Here is an 18,108-nt window from a genome sequence, read left to right on the forward strand (position 1 = left end):
AAAAGAAATGCTAACTGTAGAGTTGGGGGATGTCATTGGTGAACACAGTGCTCCTCCCTCCAAAGAGCTACTAGGGTTTTAGCTAAAGGGCTTGGTGAATGGACCAAACAATTTGGTATCATACATGGCAAGTTCCAGAACAGCTAATTGTAAGAAGATTCGACTGTGATCTTTGAATGCCAGCCAAATTCCCTCTCTTGCACCGTCATCACCACTGGATGGCCCCAGACAACTTATCTTCAGCCAGTAGAGCACTTGGCATTTGCCCGTGGAGATGAGACCGAAGGGTGAGCCAACCCCCTGAGGCCAGGGTGCAGGCCTGAGTCCCTTCCAGCCCACGGCTGGCCGGCACTGTCCGAGTCCCGTGAACTGGCAGCGGAAGTCACTCTTCTCGGCAGACAGCAGCTGGCTGGTGGGGAGCTGGATGCCAGGGCCGGCTGAAGCCGACACAACAGATTGTAAAAGTTGGGTTGAAACCAAGAAGGCAAAACTCACCAGGCACGAGTGCTAAATCCTGTGCTGAACTTACAAAAACTTGGTGATGATGTAAGGGGCAGGGCTAAGAAGTCTGGTTAAAGGAAAATTTTCTGTTTAAAAAAAAGCAAGAGAAAGGTAGAAGGAAGGAAAAAAATATGGAAGCAAGGACAGAAAGAGAGGGAAGAAGAGAGGAAATCAAGGTAAGGAAGAAATAATCTTGATTTTGTCCACAAGATCACACATGAGGTCACCTTAAATCAGAAGACCCAACCAGGGCGTCCAACCTCTCTTTGTCAGTATGTGCTGCCCTCTGGGGCTGTGTTTACTCCAGGTAGGCAGTCCCCTCCTGGGCATAGTGACAAAGAGAGCTGATGGGGCCTGGTGCAGTGATGTAGCAAGCTAATCCTCTACCTGCAACGACAGCATTCCATGTGGGTGCCAGTTCAAGCCCCGGCTGCTCCACTTCCCAGCCAATTCCTTGCTTGTGGCCTGGGAAAGCAGGGGAGGATGGCCCAATGCCTTGAGACATTGCACTTATGTGGGAGACCTAGAAGACGCTTCTGGTTCCTGGTTTTGGATCAGCTCAGCTCCAGCCATTGTGGCTATGAGAAAAGGATGTGGAGGAGGGCAAACCAAGGGAACCCAAAAAGGAACACACCACCAGTTTAGAAGAGAATTTGGTCACCCAGAAACTGAATGATGAGATTATCAGACTGAAAGGGAGACAGCTGGGCTGGGGTCAGCAGCAGCCAATGGTGGTCTTCCAATGTAAGGGAGGGCGCGCGAGAAAAGACCCAGTGTGTAAATTCTGAAGCCAGACCAGTGGCCCCCAACATGTGTGGCCGTGGTTTGTGCCCCTGCACCTGTGAGTCATCACACCTCTTTACCCTGATCATACTCCGACTGCCACCCCACACCCCTTTAGAGGTAAGTTGAGCACCAGAGGCTAAGTAACTCTTCCCGGGTTGGGAGAGGCAGAAGCTAGAGCCGAGCCTAGATCCCACTGACGGCCAAGGAGCTGCCCGCTCCCTTCCGGCTGCATGAGGACTGCGCCCACCGCAACAGGCGAGCAGGGTGTCTGGAACTTTTGACACTTCCCAAGTTATGTTGTAAGCAAGTCTTTCCTTGCCCCCTCCCAATTTCTGCACCAAATTTCAGGGTTCGTTTCGAGCCCCAGGGACCCCCGCGACAGCCACACCGTTTGGCAACAAGGAGTCTGGGAACGGGGGATGGGCGGCTACAGGGTGGGCAGAGGGCGGGCAGAGCCCAGGGGGCCGGAGGAGGGGGCGGCGCCGCGGGTCCGCGGTGTGGGGGCGTCGCCTGCAGGGGGCGCTGGCGGCCGGCTCCGGGCGGAGACAATCGCGCGGAGCAGGCGCCGCAGCCGGAGCGGGAGCCCGAGCCGCACCGCGCAGAGCTGGGGCTGCGCGCGGGGCCGGCCGAGCGGGGCCGTGCGGGAGCTATGGACCGCTAGAGCCCGCCCGAGCCCCGCGATGCCGCCGCCGAGTGGCCCCAGCGTCCTCGCGCGGCTGCTGCCGCTGCTGGGGCTGCTGCTCGGCGGCGCCTCCCGGGCGCCCGGCAAGTCACCGCCGGAGCCCCCCAGCCCGCAGGGTGAGTGTCGGTCCGGAGGGGCCGCGATCGCGGGCCTGCGTCCCCCGCCCTCGATCGGACCCCCCCACCCGCCAGCCTCTTTTCGCGGAGCTGATGAATCGAGGGTTGCCTGGATGTGGGTGAGGGGAGCCAGGCGACCTGGGGTCGCTGCTGCCGGTGCGGGGGGCGGGGGAAGACGCGGAGGTGGGGAGGGGAGAGAGGGAAACAGCCAAGGGCGGGGGTCTCAGGGAGACACAATGGGGAGGGCGGGGGTCTCCAGGCTCCGCGCCGCCGCCCCCTCGCGACTTGTTTTTCTCCCTCCTGGTCCGCGAGGCGCTGCAGTCTGAGCCATTGTCTACCGAAGACACCCGCCCAGGTGCCTGCTGGGGCGGGCGCCGGGTTCGCAGCGCCCCACGGGGCCCTCACTCTGGACCCCCGGCTGGGTGGGGGCGCAAGCATCGGCTGCCACCCTGGGCCCGATCGGGGGCTGGGCGCCTCGAGCTGGATGTGCAGGGGGGAGGGGAGAAGGGGAGTGGGTGAGGCAGTGGGCGGGATTGACTGCTCGCTCTAACGGGGTTCTTAGCCCTGGAGCCCGACAGTTCCCAGCCCGCCCCCCAGGTGGAGAATTGGGGTGCACGCAAATCAAGGCTAACTGACTGGTGATGGAGGAGGGGGTACAGCCGGGAAGACTCCGGGAAAAGGGGTTCATTGTGTTTCTCAGCTCAGGGTGCTGGGGCAGGGCTGTGGTCGCAGAGCCATGCGGAACTGCTGGCAGGCTGAGGGCAGTGCCAGCTCTCAGGGCTGGTGCCTGGGTCCACAGCCAGCCACTCCTGTCCCCTGCCGGGCCTCCAGATCATCCCAGCCTCTCTCACCTCCCAGTACCTCCTTGGGTCCAGGTGGGTGTGTGAGATGGGGGTGGGGCTGGCTGCTGCAGCCAGAGAGGGTGACTGAGGGAGCCCCTGACAGCACTGCCCCCCAAGCCCGGCACCCACGGCTCCTCTGCACACCACAACCCTGCACCAACCTCTCAGCCCACGCCGCTGTCCCCTCTCCTGCCTGTGACAGGAAACATCACAACCACTTCCAAAGAGCTGGCAGGAAAGGCTGGGGGGTCGGGTCTGGCTGGGGAGGTGGGGTCTGGATGAAGGAAGGGTTGCCCCCTGGAATGGGGCAGGGTTCAGCTGATTGACAAAGGACGGGTCCCTCTGTCTCAGTCTCCTTCCCTCTCTGGAGGAAGAGGCCCTGCACCCCAGGAAGGAGGGGGCGCCCAGGGAATTGGCTGGCACAGCGCCAAGGGGCTTCCTCAGGCAGCTGGCTGAGAGCCCAGGCTTTGGGCAATGAGGAAGGGAGTTCACTAGGCACCCATGCTGCCTGTGGGCACCCATGTCGCCTGGGGCAGGGGCCTGAGACTGCTCTGGGATTCACCTGCTGGGCTCACCCAGCCCCTGTTCTGGGGCTTGAACCTAAGGCATTTCCTCAGAGGAGCACATTCAGACCCTTCCCGGGGGCCCCCATGCCAGCTGCTCTATCCAGCTGCTCTAGCCCTGAGTGGAGCTGGGGTGCGGCCAGGCCCATGCCGCTTCTCAGAATTCCTGCTGGGTGGGGGAGGGGCAGGGCTGTGGAGAACCCATGTCAGAGCTGGTCCAGGGTGTGCGCCCACCTGCAGGGTGCGCCCTGGCCAACAGCTGGAGGAGATGCCAGGGACAGGCATGGCACTGGCCTTGACATGGGAAACCCGAGCTGAGGCACCTGTCACAGCTGAACATCCGCCTCCACTCCCAGAAAGGCCACCCTAAGGTCCCTGTGGTCCCTCTGCCCCACTGTTAGTGCCCTACTACTTGGCTGGCATCCAACACCTTGTCAACCTTCTCCCCCTGCTTGCCTCCTGGGCTGCACACCCGGGGCCTCAGTACTCTGCCAGGCGTGACACCCACAACTGGCGGCCAGGCAGTAGAGTACGTGGGCAGGGGTCAACAGCGCCATGGGTCAGAGGCTACTGGGGAAGCCTGGGAACAGCTGAAGGTTTGTCCCTCCCCTCACCACTCCATTCCATACCAGAACACCACAACCCAGGCTGGCTGGACTATCCTCAGGGCTTGTGGCCAGAGGTAGCCCTGGCCAAAGACAGACTTGGGGCTTCCCATCCTGGTTTGCCTTGGGCCTGGGTTGCCCCCGCCCCCCATCTCCTTCCCCTTGTCAGGGCCCCAGCTCCTAGGCCTCCTGGGAGGAATGAGGGCGTTGCCATGGTGACCAGAGCTGACCAGCTGGGAGGGGGCTGGCAGGCAAGGGGAGGGGAGGGTCACGGGATAGGGGCTGGGGCAGTCTCAGCTTGCAGGGGTACAGGCTTGTGCCAGTGCTCCTGGGAAGAGCTTGGATGATGACAGAGGCCACATTCCAGCGTCCTTCTCTGCACGTCCCTCTGAGAGCTCAAGTTCGAGCCCTGCCTCCATCCTCCCAAATCTCTCCACTGCACCTGCAGGCCTCCTCCCCAGCCCTCCACCCCTGTCCTGTCCTGGTCACCTGGTGAAGAACTGATGTTCTAGCAGCAAATTACAAGGTTTGGATCTCAGCCCTCCGGTCTGCAGGCATCAAAATGCCTTTGCACCTCCGTTTCCTTGTCTGTCAAGTGGGCTGGCTGAACATGTAGGGCACCAATCACTGTTAGACACACCATTGTTTCATGCACCACTAAGAGTAGAAGAAATGTTACCAGTTGTAATTGCAACTTCATCCATCATAGAAGTGGTCTGCATTCACAAGCGTTCAAGTGGGAGCATGCACATGGGTCAGACTGGATGTACAGTGCTGGTACCACATCCCACAGGCTGCCCTGCATAACTCTAGTCTTAGCCCCAAAACCTTTCCCAGCCAACAGCGTGTCTTCCGACCTCGGGTTCCCCACCCATTGCCCCCTCCCTCTTTCCCTTCTTACCCCTTCCCCTCCTGTCTTGCCCATAGAGATCCTGATCAAAGTGCAGGTGTATGTGAGCGGAGAGCTGGTACCCCTGGCCCGGGCCTCAGTGGACGTGTTTGGGAACCGGACCCTGCTAGCTGCTGGTACCACGGACTCTGAGGGCGTGGCCACACTGCCGCTCAGTTACCGCTTGGGGACCTGGGTGCTGGTCACCGCTGCCCGTCCCGGCTTCCTTACCAACTCTGTGCCCTGGCGTGTGGACAAGTTGCCTTGTGAGTGCAGGGACGGGGGGAGAGGGGATAGCAGCTGACCTTCCACCAGCCCCTTCCCAAAATAGGTCTTGGGGGTGGAGGGGGCAGGCCTTCCAGCAGCTGCTGCCTGGGCTGGGGTATGCAGAGGGAGGGGAAGACACTGGGATTCTGAGGCAGGGGGCAGGGTAGGCGTGGGTAGTGCTTCTGCTTCTGTGGGGCTGAGCAGCCACCCCTTCTGCAGTATATGCCGCCGTCAGCCTCTACCTGCTCCCGGAGCGGCCGGCCACCCTCATCCTCTATGAGGACCTCGTGCACATCCTCCTGGGCTCACCTGGTAAGACACCCCGCCTCACCCCACCACCCCATGCCAGGCCCTCGCCCCTCCCTGGTTCTGGAGACCTTTGCTCTTCAGTTGGGTGCCCTTGGCCAAATCACTTGACCTCTCTGTGCACATCCGTAAGATGTGGAAGGATAGGAGCTACGTCATCATGTCAAAGTGAGGATTCCCTAGCAGGTGTTCAGGTTAAGGTGTATCATCCTTGGGGCTTTCCGTGCTGTGTGTTCTGAACTCCTGCCACCTGTTCTCCTCTGTGGATCTGCGAGTCTGTGCGTGCACCCACTAGGTGCCTGGCTGTTTGTTGGAAGGCCATGAGCAGATCTTTCCACCTGTCAACTGCGAGGCCCAGAGCAGCCCACAGTGGCTCTTGTCCACCCACAAACTCCCAGTCCCACTGCTCACACTCTTCAGCACCTGCGCTGCGCCAGGCAGTGTGACAGATGCTGGGCAGTAGGGGAGAAGCAGACCAACAGCCTGCCTGGTGGCATCCATGGACAAGCAGGAAGACAAACAGCTCACTGCAGATGCTGCCACAGGCAGAGAGTAGAGGGTTGCTGCTGCCAGGGCGTGGGCATCTGCAGTGTGCGAGCACAGCCCGCCTGGGCAGAGGACTTGAGAAGACAGCAGTAGGATCCCAGAGCCCTAGCAGCTAACGGGGAGCAATGCCACCTTTATTGGAGAGAAGGGCAGATAAACACCATGTGCTAATTCTCAAGGGTCACAGGTCGAAGTGAGGTGAGGGAGACCCTTCAGTTTACATTCTCAGACGGAGCCCTTGTGGTCTCCCTCACTCTGATCCTGAACCAAGGGAGAAAGATTCTTCCATCCACTGGCTCACTGTGTAAACAGCCACAGCTGTCAGGGATGAGCCAGGCCACAGGAGCCAGGAGCTCCATCCAGGTTTCCCTCTTGAGCCACCATCCTTCACTTTACCTGGTGCCTTAACAGAGTATCCGAGAGTTGACCCTGTACTGATGTAGGATGGTGATGTCCCAAGTGGGAATGCAACCCACTGTGAAGAAAGGCTCCTGAAAGTCCCTGGCGGTCTCTAAAAGACCAGGTAGTCTCTGTTGGCCCCTAGCTTAGAGCCCCGGCCCCCCTCCAATGGATCTCCCCTGCTTGCCATGGAAAGCCCAGGCCCCAGGCAGAGCTGCAAGCCCTTCCCAAGGGCAAAGGCATTACGGCCTCAAGCCTCAGGTTCTCCCCTGCCAGTCCTTCTGGAGTCCCCTTCCAGTATCTGTGCTGGCTGCATTGTGCGCAGCCCGTGTGACACCACGGTGCACTTCTGGCCAGATGTTATGGTCAGAATGGGGGATGCAGTGTGAGAGCAGGGGTCTAGAGCCAGAAGGCCTGGATGCCAACCCTGGCTTAAGAATGGTGACCTTGGCAAATGTACTAAATTGTTCCTGCATCCCATTGTGCATCTGTAAAATGGGGTTGATGTCTAGACATCTGCTTCAGGGCTGGCCTGCCAACGATAGAGCTTAATACCCTGATAATGCCCAGCGTATTTAAAGCTTCTTAAATGTCAGCTATGACCATACTGTACTGGAATTCTGTTTATATGTCTGTCCCCTCCTACACACATACACACACACAGAACTTTGAATTATTCAAAATCCATCAAGTTCTTAGTTATTAAATACACATCCAGTTCCCCAATCACACTCACTGCCTCTCCCATGACAACCAGCCGGTTAGCCTAGCGGACAGTGCAGGCAAGGGACATTTCTGTCACCATGGAGAGTTGGAATGCGGACTATAAAGGACAACAGCGTACTAGACTGTGACTTTGAAGGAAGGGGCTCAGGTCTTACTGACCTCTGCACCCCCAGAGCCTCACCCAGCAACCCTCGCTGATGACTGCAGGCCCTGTGCCTTCTTGTTGGAATGGCTTGTAAGGAAACCGTGTTCCGAGCGTCACACTGTCAAGACTGTTCGAGTCAGCATCCTGTGTACTGCCCAGTTCTCTGGCCAAGTCACCGCCCCTCCTTCCTGACCCGGTGCTCTGCTTCTTCACACACTTGCCTTCTGCTGTGTTCCCCAGCAACCCTCACCCTCAGCCAGGCCACTGCAGTCCCCCTCTCTCTACCCAGGTGCCCGCTCCCAGCCCTGGGTGCAGTTCCAGCGCCGGGCTGCCCGTCTGCCTGTCAGCTCCACCTACAGCCAGCTCTGGGCCTCACTGACACCTGCCATCACCCCGCAGGAAATGCGCGCTTTCCCTGCCTTCCTGGGCACAGAGGCCTCCGGTTCAGGTACGGTGATGGGGTGGGGTAGGGGGACTCTGGGCACAGTGTGGGTCCCCTCCCTAGGATTTAGCCCTCAGCTCATGTGTCCTCTCCTATCAGGCAATGGCTCCTGGCTGGAGCTGATGCCCTTGGCTGCTGTGAGTGTGCACCTGCTGACAGGCAATGGGACGGAGGTGCCACTGTCAGGCCCCATTCACCTGTCTCTGCCTGTGCCCTCAGAGACACGTACCCTCACCGTGGGCACCAGCATTCCAGCCTGGAGGTTCGATCCCAAGAGTGGTAAGTATCGGGTTGGGAGTGGTTGCAGTGCTTGAGGTGGGGAAAAGGAAGTGGCACTTAGTTGGATGAAATCCCTCCTTCTCACAGGTCTGTGGGTGCGCAACGGCACTGGGGTGATCCGGAAGGAAGGCCGGCAGCTCTACTGGACTTTTGTCTCCCCCCAGCTGGGGTACTGGGTGGCTGCCATGGCCTCCCCTACGGCGGGTGAGAGTAGTGGACTGGGCTAGGGGCCAGTGGGGCAAGGGCAGGCGGGAGGGATACCTGCAAGTGAACACTAAGCCTTTGCCTGGCACAGGCCTGGTCACCATTACGTCAGGCATCCAGGACATTGGCACCTACCACACCATCTTCCTGCTCACCATCCTGGCGGCCCTGGCCCTGCTGGTGCTTATTCTGCTATGTCTTCTCATCTACTACTGCCGGTGAGTGTGCCCTGCCCACCGGCCTGCCCCCTGAGCCCGCCCCCCCCGCCTCTGACAGACATATGTCCTCTTAAACATCACAGTCCACTCCCAGGTTGTCCCCGGACCCAAATGTACCCAAGACACCAGGCTAGTCTTTAGGGCATTGATGTACATGGTCTGAGATTGAGGGGGCGGGGTGCAGGAAGCAGCACCTGCTAGCTAGGTCCCAATCCTCCCAACCAAGATCACCAAGTCAGCTCCCACTCCAGGTGCCCCCAAGCCATTCACACCTCTGGGCACTTGGGGGCCCCTTCCAGGTTTCCATCCAAGTGCAAAGAACGGCGGAGTATACCACAGGGAAGCTGTGGGTGGAGGGTCCCACAACGCCCAAACTCTTAGCAGGAGAGGCTCCCCTAGCTGCTCTCTCCTCACCCCTCCCAACTCCCCAGCCCAGGCTCCTGCCCTTCCCTGCCTCTTCTCCTGCTGTCTGACCTCTCCCTGCAGCTGCGGGATGAGCCACTCCAGCCCTCATTCTTCTGGGGGTGACCCCTTCTGTTCCCTGCTCCCCAGGAGGCGCTGCCTGAAGCCCAGGCAGCAGCACCGCAAGCTGCAGCTGTCCGGGCCCTCCGACGCTAACAAACGAGACCAGGCCACCTCGATGTCCCAGCTACATCTCATCTGTGGGGGACCCCTAGAGCCCGCCTCTTCGGGGGATCCCGAGGCTCCGCCCCCGGGGCCCCTCCACTCGGCCTTCTCCAGCTCCCGGGACCTGACCGCTTCTCGGGACGACTTCTTCCGCGCCAAGCCGCGCTCGGCCAGCCGCCCAGCCGCCGAGCCCGCGGGGGCACGTGGGGCCGAGGGCGCAGGCCTTAAGGGCGCCCGCTCAGTCGAGGGGCTGGAGCCTCCAGGGCTGGAGGAGTACCGGCGCGGGCCGGCGGGAGCCGCCGCCTTCCTGCACGAGCCGCCCTCGCCACCGCCACCTCCCTTTGATCACTACCTGAGCCACAAGGGAGCGGCGGAGAGCAAGACGCCCGACTTCCTGCTGTCCCAGTCGGTAGACCAGCTGGCGCGGCCGCCGTCGCTCAGCCAGGCTGGGCAGCTCATTTTCTGCGGTTCCATCGACCACCTCAAGGACAACGTCTACCGCAACGTTATGCCCACGCTGGTGATCCCCGCGCACTATGTGCGCCTCGGCGCCGAAGCGGGCGCCGCGGGGGTGGGCGACGAGGCCGCGCCACCCGAGGGCACGGTTCCGGGCCCCGCGCGCCCCTTTCCTCAGCCCGACCCGCAGCGCCCTCCACTGCAAGGCCACGTGGGCGCGGGGGCCGAGGGCAGCGGGGCGGGCGGCGGCGAGGGCTGGGGGGGCGGGCGCTCAGCGCCCGTCAGTGGCTCTGTCACCATCCCGGTGCTGTTCAACGAGTCCACCATGGCGCAGCTCAACGGCGAGCTGCAAGCGCTGACCGAGAAGAAGCTGCTGGAATTGGGCGTGAAGCCGCATCCGCGCGCCTGGTTCGTGTCCCTGGACGGGCGCTCCAATTCACAAGTGCGCCACTCCTACATCGACCTGCAGGCGGGCGGTGGCGGCGGCCGCAGCACCGACGCCAGCCTGGACTCGGGCGTCGATGTGCACGAAGCCCGGCCCGCGCGCCGGCGAGCCCCGCGGGAGGAGCGGGAGCGTGGGCAGGCCGCTGCCGCGCCACCGCCGTCCCTGCCGCCCGCGCCTCCGCGCCTGGCGCTCAGTGAGGACACGGAGCCGAGCAGCAGCGAGAGCCGCACGGGCCTCTGCTCCCCGGAGGACAACTCCCTGACGCCGCTGCTGGACGAGGTGGCGGCGCCCGAGGGTCGCGCGGCCACCGTGCCGCGGGGCCGGGGCCGCAGCCGTGGGGACAGTTCCCGCAGCAGCGCCAGCGAACTGCGGCGTGACTCGCTCACCAGCCCGGAGGACGAGCTGGGGGCCGAGGCGGGTGACGAAGCGGGCGACAAGAAGAGCCCGTGGCAGCGGCGCGAGGAGCGGCCGCTCATGGTGTTCAACGTCAAGTAGCGCCGGGCCCACCCCCACCGCCACCGGGGTAGCTGCCTCCCCAGCCGGTGGAGCTGTTCTGTGGTATGTGTCTCGGGATGGGGCCCGGGGCGGCTTCCAGGAGCCCCAGGGAGGTGGGAGGGCTGACACCTGCACTGGAGGTGTGGGCGGAGGGCTGGGTGGGGGTGCAGTGCCTCTCCACTGGGGGCTGTACATAGCAGGCTCTGTGGGGAACAGCAGGTGGGGCGGCCTGGGCCTCAGCTGCTCTTGTGAGGGCTAGGAAGGGAGGGGGCGTCCTCTGTGGACCCCTGGGAGGGGAGGGTGCTGCTCGCTCAAGACCAGCCCACCTCTGGGCTTGGCTGCCCCCAGGGCTGCTGTGTGGGTGAGCTCTGGGGACTTGGGGTTAATGTTGATGGGGCCGCCACAGGGGACCGCAAATACAAAACTGGTGAGGTTAGCTCGTGTCTCTCTCTGCCAGGTGGGGGAGGAGGGAAAGGAGGGTGGGGGCTGACAAGACCCTTGCCAAGGAGCTAGGCAGGGTGACCCATTCGGATGCTGGTAAGAAAGTGTACAAACTTTATTGAAGCACACACATCTACACACACACACACGCACACACACCCCTGTGGATAAGGGACAGCACCTGACCACAGGGTGGACAGAAACTGGGAGTGGGGAGCATGGCAGCTTGTAAGGTGGCTTCTGCCCCAGCCCCTTTCCTCCCTATACCCCTTCTGCTGGGGAAGGTCTGAGCTAGAGGTCTCTCTCCAGTGCCAGGGTGATGGGCACTGGATGGTGGGGAGGGGAGCCTGAGCGGTGGGCACCCTCTGGAAGGGCCCTGGGGAATGCTGTGTCTTTCCTGACTTCGGCCCCACTTCACAGCAGCTGCTTGGGAGTCGGGTCCCTCAGGTGCATGTCCCAGCGTGGGGACTCCCTGCGCAAACACTTGGTGCCCTTGCTTGAGCAGCGGTAGCCGGCAGGACAGCAGTGGCGCCGGTCTGCACAGCAGGAGCCCTGGATGGGTGGAGGAGAGTGAGAGGGTTAGAGGCAGCTGGAGCTGGCTGGTGCCCACACAGCCAGCCCCAGCGTGGACGTGGCACTGACCTGGCGGTAGGGGCAGCAGGCCCAGCCCCCTAGGCTGTCTCGGCAGCAGGTCTGGTTATTGTGGCAGTAGCGTCCTGCACCACACTCCACATCCCCGGCACCCTCACGGGGACCGGCCAACAGGTGGGCCGCTGGTTGGATGGAGTCCACTTCCTTCTCACAGGAGCGGGCCTTCACGTTGCACGTGTAGCCAGCAGGGCAACAGTGCTGGTGGTCCTCACAGCAAACGGCCTGGTCGCAACAGTGGCATTAACATTCCTGTCCCCCTCCTCCAGGCACCATGGCTTCCCCATCCTGGGATGGGCAGGTGGACACTCACATGGGGCAGCTGACAGCAGGCCCAGCCTCCACCAAGGCTTGGGCAGCAGGTCTGGCCCACCGGGCAGCTGGTGTGCTGGTCACAGCCAATGTCCCTGGGCCGGTGGGCTGGGGGAGCCTGGCGGGCAGGTGTTTTTGGCAGGGTGGCTGCTGTAGTGGCATTCTGCCACTGACACCGCCCATCGGCCGTGCACGTGTGGCCCCGCGGGCAGCAGTGGTGCTGGTCCTGGCAGCAAACTGCCTGCAGAGTGGGCAGAAAGGGTAATCCAGGGTTGCTTCCCTGTCTACCCCCAGCCCTCCTGTGCCACTCACAGCCCGTCCAGTTGGGGGACACTCGCAGAGCTGGGTGTCACCGCCTCGCCCAGGCCAAGAGCTTGTCCCTTCCCTGGCCCTGCCCTATGCCCATGCTGGGAGATCATGTTACCTCTGGGACAGGACAGCAGCCCCACTGCCCAGATGCACGTGGGCAGCAGGTGCTGGAGGTGGGGCAGCTGGTGAGGGGGTCACAGGTGACTTTGACTTCACTGCTCAGGGCTCGTGGGGCTGGCAGGCTCAAGGAAGCTGGCACCTTCTCCATCCATGGCACCTGCTGGAGCCCCAGTTCACAGGTGCCCTTCTCTGTATGACACTTAAACCCCTCCGGGCAGCAGTGTATGTGGTCCTCACAGCACACCGCCTGTAGTGAATGGGGAAGGGCCAGCAATGACGGGCACCGAGGTGACTGTGCCCCCCAGCCCAGTCCAGCCCCTCGGGCACACCCAGGTACCTGCGAGAAAGGACAGCAGCCCCAGGCTCCTGAGGCTAGACGGCAGCAGGTGTAGCCATCTGGGCAGCTCACCTCCATATCACACTTCACGTCCTGCACTGTGTAGCAGGCCCAGGGCAGGTTAGCAGTGACTCTGGGGACCCTTACAGTGCCCACCCTTGCCAGCAGCACAGATAACATCATCCCACAGTGGTCCTCAGGCAAAGCCCGGTGTGGAGCTAAGGGGATTACACCTGCCTGGCCTCTGTGCCACCACAGCATCCCACCCCCTTCTCTGCTCCCAAGTGCAGGGGCCTGGGGCCTGGGGCCTGGGTGGGCCTCTGGTACCTGTGTGTGCTGGCAGCTTGGTGAGGAGGTCTGTAGTGTTCTCCTTGGAAATGCACTTACTCCGGATCAGGTCGCAAGTGGTGTCCTGGGGACAGCAGTGCTGGTGATCGGAGCAGCAGATGGCCTGGGTGGAGATGGGGGGGTGTGACTTCAAGGCTGCCAGCTGGAACTGAGCACAGCGAGCTGCCAAGCTGAGGGCTGGCACTGCCCTCAGTCCCCCACTAGGAGGCAGCACGAGTCCTGCATCCCTTGGAACCAGCCAGCCCAGCTCCAGCTGTGGTAGAGACCCCAGTAGGTTGCCTGTGCAGCCAGGTGGCTGTGGGCACACAAAGCCAGCACGCAGGCCCCAGCCCCTCACTCACATTGGGCATTGGGCAGCAGCCGTACTTTCCACTGGGCAGCTCACAGCAGGTGGAGTTATCAGGGCATAGGGAGTGCCCATCAGGGCATGTGACAGAGGTGGGCAGAGCCATTAATGCCACTGGAGAAAGAGAAGGAGGAGGTGTGAGGGAGGGGTGCCTGTTCCAGCAGGGCCCCACGCTGTGCTCCCACTGCCTCTCACCTGGCCTGTTAGTCCTCCGCGCAGGTATCTTCTTGGCCAGAGGCTGGGTGCCGGTGGCCATGATGCAGCGGGTGTGGACCAGGTCGCAGATGGCACCATGGGGACAGCAGTGCACTCTGTCCTCGCAGCAAGAAGCCTGCGGGGGGGAGGGACGGTGTCCTGATTTGTGTCTGCCCCCCCGCCCACCACCACCTGCACCCGCCCCCACCTCCCAGCCCTGTACCTCTGGCATGGGGCAGCACCCCCAGGACCCGTCCACCATGACGCAGCACGTGGAGGAGTCGGGACATTCGAACTGGCTCCCAGGGCACTGGACGGCACCCACGGAGGTGGTCTCTGTGGGCGGGGATTCCACCAGGCCCGTCAGTAAAGGGGCCTCCCCATCAGTGACAAGCAGGTGCAGGCCCAGTGATCACCAGCAAAATGACATGGGGTGGGGGCATCTACTGAGAGCAGCTGCCACAGCTCTGCCTCTCCCCACCCTGCCAGGAGCCCCATGATCTGCTGCCCAGAGCCCAAGGCCTGCCTAGCACAGATGCCATATTGTGAGGGCACCTTGGGCTCTGCATGCTGCCAGCCCACCTGCTCACCTGCCCTTGCCTCACCCGCCCCTCCCCGGCCGTACCTGACTGTTGGAAGCAAGCCTGCCCGTCAGCACTGCAGTGGAAGCCCCGGGGACAGCAGTGGCGGCCATCCCCACATGACACAGCCTGTATGGAACAGAGATCCCGCGTTGGTCCAGCCCTTGGATGGACCCAGGGGAAGGAGAGGCCACATGGGCAAGTGGACATGCAGCTCAAAGCCCCTCCACTAAGTTCACGTCCCCCTCACCTCTGGGAACGGGCAGCAACTGGAAGTGCCTGAGATAGTGAGGACACAGGAGTGGCCGTAGGCACAGTGGGCACCAATCTGGCAATGTCTGCCCAGACGCTCACTCAGCATCCTGGCTGATGTGTCCTGGGAAAGGCGAGAAGCATGTAAGCCAGAGAACTCCTGCTTGCCTCAGGAAAGCCCGGGCCGCCCATTCTTACTCACAGGCACGGGGCTGCAGCAGCTGTAGTTGGCTCTTCCTCCTGGGTCCAGACAGCAGGCCACAGGACAGTGCTGACCATCTGGGCACCGGGTTCCAGCTACCAGCCCTGCCAACAAGGCCACCCAACTCACCAGGGCCCACATGATATGCCTGTGAAACACCAAGGGGGCAGTTGTCAGCTGGTTGAAGTCCGTGATGTTTCTCCTGCAACTCACTCGATCAGCCCCAGGTCAGAGTCCAGGCCTGGGACACCTTAAGCCTCCCTAGTAACTCTGTCCACAGAGGCAAATTGGTGGTGGAGAGTCCACTTCTTGCATGTATCCAACACGTATGTATCACACATGTGCCAAGTATGATAACCCCTGGACATGAGCACGAGGTGCATCTCTGTGGTTCATGAGATTCAGTGTGAGTTTTGTGGGTCTGACAGGGGTTGGGGGGACATGGGCCACCTCGCGATTTGGGGAAGTTCAAGAGCTGGAGAGGAAGACAGGCCTGGGTTACAGGAAGCAGTTCTCCTCTGGGAAGAGCCAGGGTTCCCCCTTTTTATCCCCCACCCCTGTACCTCTTGGTTCAATCCCAGAACCACACTTGCACCCTGCTAAGGTCCTGTAGGGAGGGAGTGGTCACCGCCCCCCAAGGAAACCACACAGGGTTGAGAAAGTGGTGTAAAAGGAAGTAGTAACCTGTTGAGATTAGGGTGTCTGCCCCAGGGGTCCACCACATCCCACCCACAACAGAGACTCGCCCTCCCCCATCCCAGATGAGCCACAGACACCCCTGGGTCAGCCTTTGAGAACCCTGTGCTCTGAGCACAACCCCCTCCAACACCACCAAGGACACCTGCAGGCTCCCCAAACACGCCAGCTGACACCCCACCTCGCCTTCTCTCTTGAAAATGAAACAGCCACAAGCCTTGTGCGTGCATCCAGCACTGCCTGAGTCAGCAGGAGGAACTGAGCCTTGAGCCCCCAGGGGAAGCTGCCTCTCACAGCCCACCCCAGCAGTCCCCACACACACACACCAGGGGAGCCCCTGGGGAAAGCCACCTCTCATTGCCCACCCTGCTCCAGTACCCTCGGGCAAGCCCCTGGGGGGAAGTCACTCTCACAGCCCACCCTGATCAGTTCCCCCTCCCAACCCCAAGATGAGCCCATGGGGGGAAGTCACCTCTTGCTTACCCACCCTGTTCAGTCCGAGTGGGTCAACCCCACAGGTGCTGCCCTGCCCCAAGCTGACTGCCCGTCAGCTTGCCTTCCTGTCTGCCAGAAGCCAGGGACTTCATTCTCCCTGGCATATTCCTTTGTGATAATCTTCCCAATTGGTGATAATGACCTTTAGCCTCAGGAGCACACTGAAGCTCTGAGACACAAAGCCTAGCATGCATGTCCTGTGTCAGGTGGGCCTAAGGGTGGGCCGGCCCTGCCCAGGAGCAGACCTCAAGCTGCAGGCACGCAGAGGCCTGAGGTCCAGGCAAAGGCAGGGACCCAAAGTATTTCTGGCCAGGATGGACAGAGGTGGAACTTGCACTTGTATGTGGCTCCTATGCCTATATTTGCACCCACTGTGAAGGCCTCAGATGTCCCTGCCCGTCTGGGTGGCCATAATGGGGGGGGGGCAGGAAATCCCAGGGCCCAGTCACTCCAATTCTATAAGCCTCTCCTCAATGCTTCCCTGCCCCTCACATATACCTAGGACACCCCCAGAGGCCATCCCCTAGCCCATGCCCCTGCACTTGGCCCCCACCCTGGAGCTCGGAGGCCCAATCCCTGCGCCCCCACCCCCTGCACCTGCTTCTTCCCCTCCAACCACAGTGCTGCGCAGGCTTCTAGGAAAGGTTCCTTGCAGCTGAGAAGTGTCTGCTGCATCGTCCTCGCTGCCTAGCCCAAGGTGGGGGGGCGCAGGGTACATACCTAGTGCACACTGGCAAAGCCCCAGAAATGCCAGACGGCCCCGGGGGTGGCGTTTCACCTCGCCCTACACTGCCCAACAGCTCTACAAGACAGGAGCCTCCACAAGCCCCTAACATCTTCCGCTAGGTGGCACCTCCAACTCCGAGTGTCAAGGGGGCAGAAAATCCCCCCCCCCCAAAAAGATGAGTACCCTTAGCACAGAAGGCGCAGGACAAAGTGGTGGGGAGTGGCAGAAGTTGGCTGGTGCCCAAGCCCCCAGAAGCGGAAGTTAAGGAAGGGCTAGGGGCTCAGTCACCTGTACCCAGTCCCGTTCCCAATCCCTCTGGGCTCCGGGACCAGGGGCAGACAGGTGTTCTACCCACCAGGTCGCCGCAGGGACCAGCTATCACCGCCACCACAGGGGGCAAGAGCCGACACCTGCCAACAGAGGGTGGGGCAGCCTCGAGAATCGGGCCTGGGAGAAGAACGAGGGCTGCAGCTTCCCGGGATTCTGAGGAGGCAGACAAACCCCTTCTAGAAGCGGGGACGTCCGCAGCGATTGCTTGCACCTCCCCCAACCCCGCATCCCCTCCCCTGCATGGGAAACCCCTACAGGAGTTTCTACAAGCGGGTCCTCTCCCGTCCCGGGGCTGAGACGCCTGAGGAGCCTTCAGCCTACATCCCCGGCAGGGCCTTTAAGAAGGGAGAGAAGTTTGCACCGCCGTCCTCCTACCTGCGTCCGCGCTCCTCGGGGTAGCAGCCGCAGGTCGGCTCGCGGACTACGACCCTTCTGCACGCCGGCCCGCCCACCTCGGTTTCCATTGGCCAGGGGGGCGAGGTGCCGCAGTCCTATTGGTTACTTGTCGACGTAAAGGCGGGGCTAGCCTGGAAGGCTGTGTTTCTTTCCTACTCGGTTTCGTCTCCTCCTCCCCTGCTTCTCTTTCTCCCCACACCCCATTTTCTCGGGATCATGTGATTGGGGAATCATATGACGCCTCGGGCCCGGGAGGCCGCTGCTAACCTCGCCCTGGGCCCCGTGCAGCAGGCGCCTGAGGGAGTTGGCTGAAGGCGGAGCCCGAGAGACCGGGGACTAGTGACCCTCGGCGGCGGGTTCAAGGGCGTCCGCGGACGCGGGGTTGCGGCCCTCCGCGGGTTGCCCTTCGCCATTCTGTTCTTGAAGCGACCTCGAATTAAACGCCAAGCATCCAAGCCCCAACGTAAGATGAGGGAAACAAAAATGAGCAGACCCTAGATCCTCCCCGAGTTGCTGGGGTTTGTGAGCTGGGGAGAGAAGTCGAGGCTACTTGTACTTTGGCGGGGGCGCCAGATGCGTGAGGAAGATACGCTGGGCTGGCTCAAGCCCGGGCAGGAGTGATTGAAACCTTCCCTGGAAGCGCTGGCCACCTTCACTGGCAGGGGGAGGGGCCGGCGGGGAGAAGCTGGAGAAGCAGGGGTGAGGGTCAGAACTTGGGAGGCCCGGCCAGGGCAAGCTGCTCAGTCCTGCCTTCCAGGGACAGGCCGCTGCCTGCCAAAGGGGCATGGCAGATGGAGCTGGGGAATGGGGAGCCTGGCGCTGGGCCCTGGCAGA

At 61.8% G+C, this 18,108-nt stretch overlaps 2 protein-coding genes across 2 annotated transcripts; one reads left to right on the top strand and one right to left on the bottom strand.

Annotated features, from left to right (window-relative positions):
* The first annotated feature begins 1,831 nt into the window (after positions 1 to 1,831).
* FAM171A2 (family with sequence similarity 171 member A2) lies at positions 1,832 to 10,569 on the top strand. Its single transcript, XM_058675801.1, has 8 exons — positions 1,832 to 2,085; positions 5,023 to 5,250; positions 5,471 to 5,563; positions 7,663 to 7,821; positions 7,915 to 8,094; positions 8,182 to 8,298; positions 8,390 to 8,516; positions 9,069 to 10,569. The coding sequence occupies exons 1-8, from the start codon at positions 1,968 to 1,970 to the stop codon at positions 10,537 to 10,539; spliced, it is 2,493 nt and encodes an 830-aa protein (XP_058531784.1). The 5' UTR covers positions 1,832 to 1,967; the 3' UTR covers positions 10,540 to 10,569.
* A 502-nt stretch (positions 10,570 to 11,071) lies between these two features.
* Positions 11,072 to 17,356, bottom strand: GRN (granulin precursor). Its single transcript, XM_004597302.3, has 13 exons — positions 17,254 to 17,356; positions 14,631 to 14,778; positions 14,427 to 14,552; positions 14,221 to 14,305; positions 13,819 to 13,931; positions 13,596 to 13,731; positions 13,396 to 13,514; positions 13,034 to 13,157; positions 12,707 to 12,804; positions 12,365 to 12,616; positions 11,942 to 12,181; positions 11,623 to 11,853; positions 11,072 to 11,532 (listed from the first exon to the last, which is right to left on the bottom strand). The coding sequence occupies exons 1-13, from the start codon at positions 17,340 to 17,342 to the stop codon at positions 11,395 to 11,397; spliced, it is 1,899 nt and encodes a 632-aa protein (XP_004597359.3). The 5' UTR covers positions 17,343 to 17,356; the 3' UTR covers positions 11,072 to 11,394.
* Between the last annotated feature and the right edge of the window lie 752 nt (positions 17,357 to 18,108).

The sequence above is a fragment of the Ochotona princeps genome, chromosome 17 (genome assembly GCF_030435755.1).
Source record: "Ochotona princeps isolate mOchPri1 chromosome 17, mOchPri1.hap1, whole genome shotgun sequence".
In the NCBI taxonomy this organism is placed as follows: domain Eukaryota; kingdom Metazoa; phylum Chordata; class Mammalia; order Lagomorpha; family Ochotonidae; genus Ochotona; species Ochotona princeps.